Raw genomic sequence first — 8177 nt, 5'->3', positions numbered from 1 at the left:
GAGCCAAGCGGGCCCCGCGGCTTCCGGCCCTGCCACGTCTGAGGAAAAGCCTCCGCCGTGGTGCGCGGGGAGCCGCCGCCATGGTGGGCGCGGAGGCGGGGCTCGCCGGCGCGCTTCCCCGCCCGAGGCCCACCCATGGGGAGGCGGCTCGAGGCGGCAGCCCGCGAAGGGAAGCGGCGGGCGGACGTGCGCCCCCCTCAGGCCGGCTCCGAAGCCTAGCGCCGTCTTCCCGCGGTCTCCATCCCCCCCCCCCCCCCAGCGCTCCCCCGCCTGCGGCCGCGCTCGTGCGCGCAACTGAGCCCTGGAGCGCGCCGGCCGAGCCTGCCAATCACGAGCCGCGCCCGCCCGGCCCCGCCCCTGCCCGCCCAGCGGCGGCGGCTCCTGGCCCGGTGCGCAGGCGCGCGGTCGGGAGCCGGACAAAGCACATCCGCCCGCGGCGGCCGAGCTAGCCAATCGCCGCCTCTCCTCCCTCGGGGCCCCGCCTCCGGGGCGTGCCCGTCCCCTGAGGCCGCTACGCTGGCTGCGGGTCTGTTGTTCCTCCGCCGTGGGCATGGCTGAGAAAGGTATTGTGCCTTTTCCCTGGGGCCGGGCTGCGTGTCAGCCCCCGGGCGTCTGTGGAGCCGGTAGAGGAGCCCTCCCCGGCGGCAGCGCGGGAGCGCGGCCTCCCTGTGGTGCGGGGTGGAGGGCTTTCTGTGGGGAGGGGGGCGGGGAAAGGTGGGGGAGGGCATGGGAAGGGGGTGAGGGGGAAGGGGGCGGGGAGGTGGCTTTCGGTGGTTGGGACGAGAGGGGAAGGGGCATGAGTACAAGGAGGGAGGGGATGAGGAGGGACGGAGATGGGAGGGAGGGGGAGTACATGGCTTTTTGTGGTAGAGTGGGGAGGCGGGGTGGAGATGGGGAAGGGGCGGGGTGGATGGCTTTCTGTGGTAGGACGGGGAGGGGACAAGGGAGGAGGGGGCGAGGGGGTAGTGGTGGGGGCGGGGAGGGTGCGAAGGAGTTGGGGGTGAGGGAGATGGGGTCCTGGGAGGAGATGGGGCAGGGAGACTGAGCAGGGGCAGAGGGAGGGGTTAGATGGGGGAGGGGTTAGATGGGGGAGGGGTTAGATGGGGGAGGGGTTAGATGGGGGAGGGGTTAGATGGGGGAGGAGATGGGGCTGGGGGAGGCTTCTACCCTGGAAAAACAAAACGGGGGTGGGCGCTGTTTTCTTAGGCCTCAATTCCTGGTTCTAGGCTCAAAGCTTTTAAGATTTAAGATGCTTACGTTATTTTGACTGTATCGCTTTTGTTTACGAAATTATAACAAAAAAATTTTTAAAAAAATCTCAGTTAGTTTCCCTCCTCCCTGAAGTGCAAATTTTTGGAGCTACATTGCCGGAGAGCAGTGAGAGTCAGTGACACACTAGCAGGTTAATTTATTGTGCAAAAACAAAACCTTGTTACTCCGCATGTGGAGAGGTAAATGAAAAACTACGAAAAGAATTAGAATAAATTACAGCTACATATAATTTGGAAGAAACTGCTGGCTTTTTGGTGTTTTTGTACACTAAGGAAAATTTTGTGGATAAAAATTAAGGCCAGTGTTGAGATAGTAATTTAATCACCATCAATGCCTTTTCCTTTTTAGAAGGAAATCAGGAGTTTGCTTCCAAGATGGAGAGCCCATCAGATTCCTCATCCACCAAGATGGAGATTCCATCAGATTCAGCATCCGCCAAGATGGAGAGCCCATCAGATTCTGCATCCGCCAAGATGGAGAGCCCATCAGATTCTGCATCCGCCAAGATGGAGAGCCCATCAGATTCTGCATCCGCCAAGATGGAGAGCCCATCAGATTCTGCATCCGCCAAGATGGAGAGCCCGTCAGATTCTGCATCCACCAAGATGGAGAGCCCGTCAGATTCAACATCCTCCAAGATGGAGAACCCATCAGATTGTGCATCCACCATGATGGAGAGCCCATCAAATTCAACATCCACCAAGATGGAAAGCCCATCAGATTCCGCATCCACCAAGATGGAGAGCCCATCAGATTCCGCATCCACCAAGATGGAGAGCCCATCAGATTCTGCATCCACCAAGATGGAGAGTGCATCAGATTCAACATTGACCAAGATGGAGATTTCATCCGATTCCTCATCCACCAAGATGGAGAGCGCGTCAGATTCAGCATCGACTTTACCTGACACTCTTGAGAAGAGGGAGACTCCACCATCATCCCAAACAAATAGTTCAGGAAAACAAGTATGAAAGTCTTGCTATCCACCCCCATTCTGTGTTTCAAAGTATTCTGGTAGTGGCAATTTTAAGGATACTGGAATGTGAATTAACGCGTAGCCTTTGTCTAGGATCCTGTCTTTACCAGATTTTCATTTTGTTGAATTTCTTAGCAGGTTCTTAAGATTGTTCAAATTTGATCTGTATAGTAGTCCTTAGGGGAAGTCTTTGATGGCAGGTCTTTTCCTAAGTCTAGAAGCATTTCTAGTGCTGTAAGGCAAATACTAGGTGGCTGAATAAATACTCCTGATGACTGGGAGAAATGTCTCAGGCCTATTTTAGGAAGTTAACCTTGAAGTAAGACTAAAGGAGTCTCTGGAAAATAGATATTGGTGATCTTGCTTGAGATTTGTGGAGACAGAAAACCACCCAGTGTACCTACTGTAGAAGTGTAAAGTCTTTATTTCTAATTAGTTGATTGATTCCAAGAGTGTTTTCCTAGCTGGGCAGTGGTGGCACAAGTCTTTAATCCCAGCACTTGGAAGGCAGAGTTAGGTGGATCTCTGAGTTCTGAGGCCAGCCTGGTCTACAAGAGCTAGTTCCAGGATAGCCAACACTATACAAAGAAGCCCTGTCTAGAAAAACAATGTTTTCTCACCATTTTTAATGTTCTGTGTCTTTTTCAGCCTATGAGTGGAACACTTAAAGAAAGGTTAAAGAAAACAAGGGCTTCGTCTCATTCCTTTTGTAGCGTGGTGAAGCGACTTAAAGTGGAGAAGGAAGAAAACGACGAGGCCGTACCAGAGCCAGGAGTATCTTCCAAAGAGAAAAGCTGCTCGGAGGTCCAAGAAAGTGTGAAACACATAGACAGTGAATCTGAAAAAGATAGCTCGGAGAGTAAAAATACATGCAAATCTAAGTCAGCTGATACTGGGTCACCCAGTGCCCTCCAAAATGATTCCGTGAGTGAGAATACTAAAGAAAAATTAAGGGAAGAAAAAGCAAAATTGACAAAGCAGGTTCAAGAGAAGGAAGAGCTTCTTCGGAGATTAAAACTTGTCAAAATGTATAGAATAAAGGTGAGAACAATTTTAGAACCATCGAATAATTTTTACATAAATTGTAGTAATTTCAGAATTTGGAAATCATTTGGTCTGATAGGCAAGAAGCCAAATAGCCAGAAAAGAAACCTATCTTACAACAGCTTTAACTGAAGTAGAAGTAATTGATTTAGAGTGAGGTAGATGAGCCCCGGTCAACACAAGCTTTTGTTCAATACACATTTGAAGCTTTTTGGCTTTAATTTCTAGCCAGTAGCAAAGTTAGTAGTATACATTGTTAGGAAATTCTCTGGGAACAGAAAGGAATGACAGTAGAACAGTAGCCCACAGATTACAGTATAAAGTGCTTTCGGGAACGATCCTGTCTCTCTGCGTAAAATGTAAGGAATTTTATTTGAGAAAACAAGATTTTAGGTTTCAGCTCCTGTAGGTTGATGTCAGTAGAGCATAGATGTTTGGAAGGGTGTGACGTCTTTATCTGGATAGTTTTTGCCCATATAACACCTATTCTTCCCCAGAAACATGGAATAAATGACTGGACAGTGTTTCTTATTTGTGCTTTTGAATTTTTGACTTTTCTAAAGGTGGCTTACTTTTTAAGGTTTAAAATATTTTTAACTTGAGAACAGTTTAAGGTTTACAGAAAAATTAGGAAGCTACAACATGGCATTATATCTTAAAAGTATAGTAGTAATACAGAAGATTGTGTATTTAATATGCAGATTTCATACTTTTTTTTCCCCTCAAGGTTAAGATTTGCCCAGAGGTTGCAGTGCCCTTTATGCCTGGGGTATTAGCATTTGCAGCTAGACAGGAACTAATTTAGCTGCTTTGATGGTGTAAGTTAAAATGCACGACTATCTGGTTATTGATTGACTTGTTTTTTCTGTTTCAGAATAACCTGACTGAGTTAGAAATGCTAATAAAGAAGTGGAGGAGGTGCAGCCAGCGGTTGCTGTATGAGCTACAGTCAGTTATGTCTGAGGACGACGAGAAACTCAGCATCACCGAGCTGATCGACTACTATGGGGTAGATGAGAACGTTGTGCACTATAATAGAAGTGAAGAGGAATTTACAGGGGTTTGAGAAGCGTGTGTTTGTTCGTTTTCTTCAGGCTTTTTTTTTCTCCCTTTTGGGGTGATGGGATCATGCCCAGGGCCTCAAATGTGCTCTGTTTCTGAGTATATTCTTGGTCCCCTATGGAATATCTGTGAGAGTATTAATGTGAAAAGTTTAAGTGTTTTAAAGGGAGGAAAGATGTAAGCTATTGTGGCTTAGAGAAAGGTAACTTGAACAGTTTAGGATATTCTGATACATAAACAAATTATAAAATGAAGCTTGGTATTTTGGATATGTTTGGTAAAGAAAATATTTAAGTATTAAAAAATTAAATGATGTTTGAAAGGGAGTTTGGATAATTCTGGAAACCAGGTTTAATACATTGATTTTGTGGCAAAAGGTTTTATAATCAGTGTTAAAAAGTAGTTTATTGCATGTCTAAACCTCACCTGGCTTAAATGTAACCTGCCCCTTCTCAGTTTATGAACCTTGTCTTCAGTTGCTTAATATATCTTTTTGTCCGCTAATCTAGCAAGTAATTAAACATATATCCACAATTTTTCTCCAGATTGGTTTCTTATTTTCCTCATTTACTCAAATGGCCATCTGTTTCATACCCTTATTTCCCATGTGGAGGTGTTCTTGGTGTGAGCGATTCTCCACAGTTGCCTTCTTAGCTTCATCTGTGGTGTGAATTAATTGGAAGGGTCCTCAGCCAGAAGTCTGCCTAAGTTAAATCACTAGGGTACCTGTCAGCTGTGTGTGGAGGGGTGACTGAAGTTGGCCCCGTTGCTGAGAATTTAGAATGAACCTAATGGGAAAAGCATGTTGCTGTTGCCGGAGTTATGGTATAACCTTGGGAGAAGCCAGGCTGCCGTCTTTAAGTACAGCAGGTCTGTACACAGTGGTAGATGGAGGGAGAACTTTATGGGTCAGTGTCTTCCCTGTTCTATTTGCCAATTATTCCTGAAACCTTCACGATTTATTTATTAGTTTGTAAGTGGCTGCTATGCTCGAGCCCTCTAAGAACTTACTTTCAGCCACCTTCCTCATTCCCATTTGATCTAAATCTCTTGGTGTTTCATGCAACAGGGGACTCAAACCTGTCACACCCCTAACTACCACAAACCATGTAAATTCCCTCTTGTGAGTCTAATCTTCCTGTACATAAGACTATGCTATGCTTGACCTAACTAACTGTATCACTTGTTGGTAGTGAATTGTAAAGTACTATGCACATAATTGCTGTTCAGCAGAAGCTGAGAGGTGTTGGCCCCGTGAACACTATCGACAGATGAGGTAAAGCACTGCACCCTTCTGAAGCACCTACCAACTACTAAACACAGTCTAGCAAGAGTCCTCCAAGCCCAGCTCAGGCCTCAAAGCTGAGGCAGCCGAGGAAGGACCACAGCTAGAGTAGTGATAAAACAAGTGGCATGGGCTGTTTGGTCTGTAGCAACCAGACTTAGTCAGTGGAATTGAGGCCCACCACCGCCCAGCCCAAATTTAGATTTTTAAATTGCAGAAAAGTGGGGCATAGACCTCACTTGGAGACTATGATAAATGATCCTGATGCGGCCACTTTGCAATGCAGCAGACCACAGGCTGTGGAAGGGTGAGTGGATTTTTGTTTGCCACTTACTACAGAATTAGTATCATCTACATGAGTAGAGTGAACTATTTCAAGGAAATGAGCACTTGTTTACTGAACCCTGTTAGGGTGAAAAATGAGTTCTACTACAATAGGTAAGGAAAATTAAAAATTTCCAAAATAACAAATTTTTTACAAGCTTATGTCTTGGGAAAAATGATTTGCTTTGGTTTAATTGGTAAAGCCTCCAAAATTCTGGTAATTTTAATTGAACAAAATAAATCTTGAGTATTTTTTGGCTGAAGAACACTGTTCTTGAATGAATACAAATATACAAATAGTATTTTACTCATTTATTAATGTAGGACAAATAGTTATATACTAATTAACCTAAACTTAATTTATTAAAAATGTGCAGCTAAGAGGTAACCTACTTAAATTCCCTGAGAGAGAAAGTCGTTTTTATCCAAGTGACACTATTTTGGAGTGACTAGTTTGCCTCCTGCTCTGGCTGGTGTTCTACATGGGAACAAGGGCAGGGAATGTTTTCATTCTTAGCCTTTCAACTTCAGCCTGCAGTATTGAAATCTGTTCAGCTTGCTGCTTGGAGATGTTCGTCAACTTCTGTTTTTTCAGCAGGTTTTCATACCGTTCTTTGGCAATCTTTTCACAAGTCAGCTTAGATCCTAATCCAGAAATGGAGAGAGGAATTAATTGAGTTACTGCCAACACTTTCAGTACAGAAGCAACACCAAGATCATGTGCAGAAGAGATGCTGGTAGCTTTTTGCTTGTTTTTGGATAACAAGGCTGCTGGTTAGAATACTAGCACCAGTTACCTTTAACTGAAGAAGAAAACGCTCACCCATTTCATTGCAAATGTCTTGTCTCTCGGAGACAGCCACTAGTTCTTCCCGCAGATTGCAGCTCAGCATGTAATTTGCTATGTCTTTCTGATTACTGTATCTTCCCAATTTTTTAAGTAATTTTTTGCAGTTTTCTACGTTCTTCCTGTGAGTCTGAAAATTTTGTTCCCACGAAACCCCAAAAACAAATTTGAAAAAAAAGTTACAAACATTGGGAGTTTTAAAATATTTTATCATCACTGAGATACTATATCCCTAGTGCCTGTTGTATGTCTTTTTTTGTTAAAAGACAGAATATTAATACTATACTTTAGAAACAAATTTATACTGTCACATTTTAAAACCTTTGCTTTCATTTTATGTGTTATGCAGTAAGACTGATTTTGTTATTCAGATATACAAAGAGGAAAAGTTCAAAATGCCAGGAAAACTGTCAGTTTTTGTGTGGCTCAGATCTAACTAATGTAAAAGCAAACCCACATTCATCTACATGTATTCCCAGATATCCTAAAATCCAGAGAAATGCTGTAATCTGCAAAGTCAGCCTTCTGGACCTCAAGTTGTCATGAACATCAGTAAGTTATCAACTTTCTCTTAGGTTCTGTCTGAGTTCATGGCTGAATTATTTGCTCATATGATTCACAGATGTTTCCATTCTAATGATTGATATAAACATAAGACTGACCTTATCTATAACATTAATTGTTTGCTCCATTATTCCAATCTGAATAGCAATCAGATTCTCGTAGTTTGGTTCGTTTAGGTACTTTAAGAAGGGGAAAAAAAAAGATATCACATACATGTAAAGATAATTTATTTCTTTTAGTAGGTAACTATGAATGGTTTTGAAAATTATAGTTTCATAATGAATATCAGATGTTAAGACTGATTTGGCCTTTGTGCGATGATATTTACTTGTATTTAGCCATCAGCACACTCACCTATTTGCCATTTTTACTTACATTTATTCATTCAGTGTCTCGTTTGGGTCACGTTAATCATGTTCTAGTTAAAGATACCAAAGTAGATACAAAGACAGACATTACCTAGCTAGCCTTCAAGGAAAAGAAAACCCATACAAATAATTGGTTACCAGGCAGTATGTCAAGTGTTAGTAAATTCAAAGGCAGTTTGTTAATGGAGTAGAATTTTTCTAGGCTTGGGCAATCAAGAAAGGCTGTTGAAGAAAGTGGCGTAAGTTAAAACTTGGCAAACTGGGTAGATAGGACAGGAGGAGTGGAAGGGGCGAGGAACAGGAATGGAAGAAATAGGAGGAGGGGGAAGAAGATGTTTTGGGTTGAAGAGCCAGTGTGACAAAAGGTGAACCATCTGGGCGCGTGGGAGATTGCTCATTTGATAAATGCTTGCTGCTCAAGCATGAAGATCTGAG

General features: G+C 43.9%; 2 protein-coding genes across 2 annotated transcripts in view; one reads left to right on the top strand and one right to left on the bottom strand.

Annotated features, from left to right (window-relative positions):
- Nucleotides 1-485: 485 nt before the first annotated feature.
- On the top strand, nucleotides 486-4892 carry Sfr1 (SWI5 dependent homologous recombination repair protein 1). Its single transcript, XM_057778578.1, has 4 exons — nucleotides 486-563; nucleotides 1621-2237; nucleotides 2897-3289; nucleotides 4167-4892. Exons 1-4 carry the CDS (start codon nucleotides 551-553, stop codon nucleotides 4356-4358), a joined length of 1215 nt encoding a protein of 404 aa, XP_057634561.1. The 5' UTR covers nucleotides 486-550; the 3' UTR covers nucleotides 4359-4892.
- A 1384-nt stretch (nucleotides 4893-6276) lies between these two features.
- Nucleotides 6277-8177, bottom strand: part of Cfap43 (cilia and flagella associated protein 43) — an 84214-nt gene continuing 82313 nt past the window's right edge. Inside the window, exons 36-38 of the mRNA XM_057779909.1 lie at nucleotides 7473-7553; nucleotides 6787-6940; nucleotides 6277-6608 (exon numbers count right to left, since the gene is read on the bottom strand). Coding sequence (XP_057635892.1) covers nucleotides 6442-6608; nucleotides 6787-6940; nucleotides 7473-7553 — 402 coding nt within the window. The 3' untranslated portion in view covers nucleotides 6277-6441. The remainder of the gene's footprint in view (nucleotides 6609-6786; nucleotides 6941-7472; nucleotides 7554-8177) is intronic.

The sequence above is a fragment of the Chionomys nivalis genome, chromosome 8 (assembly GCF_950005125.1).
Source record: "Chionomys nivalis chromosome 8, mChiNiv1.1, whole genome shotgun sequence".
Classification (NCBI taxonomy): domain Eukaryota; kingdom Metazoa; phylum Chordata; class Mammalia; order Rodentia; family Cricetidae; genus Chionomys; species Chionomys nivalis.
Note: the sequence above shows the minus strand (reverse complement) of the source record. Positions and strands in the feature narration are given on the sequence as shown.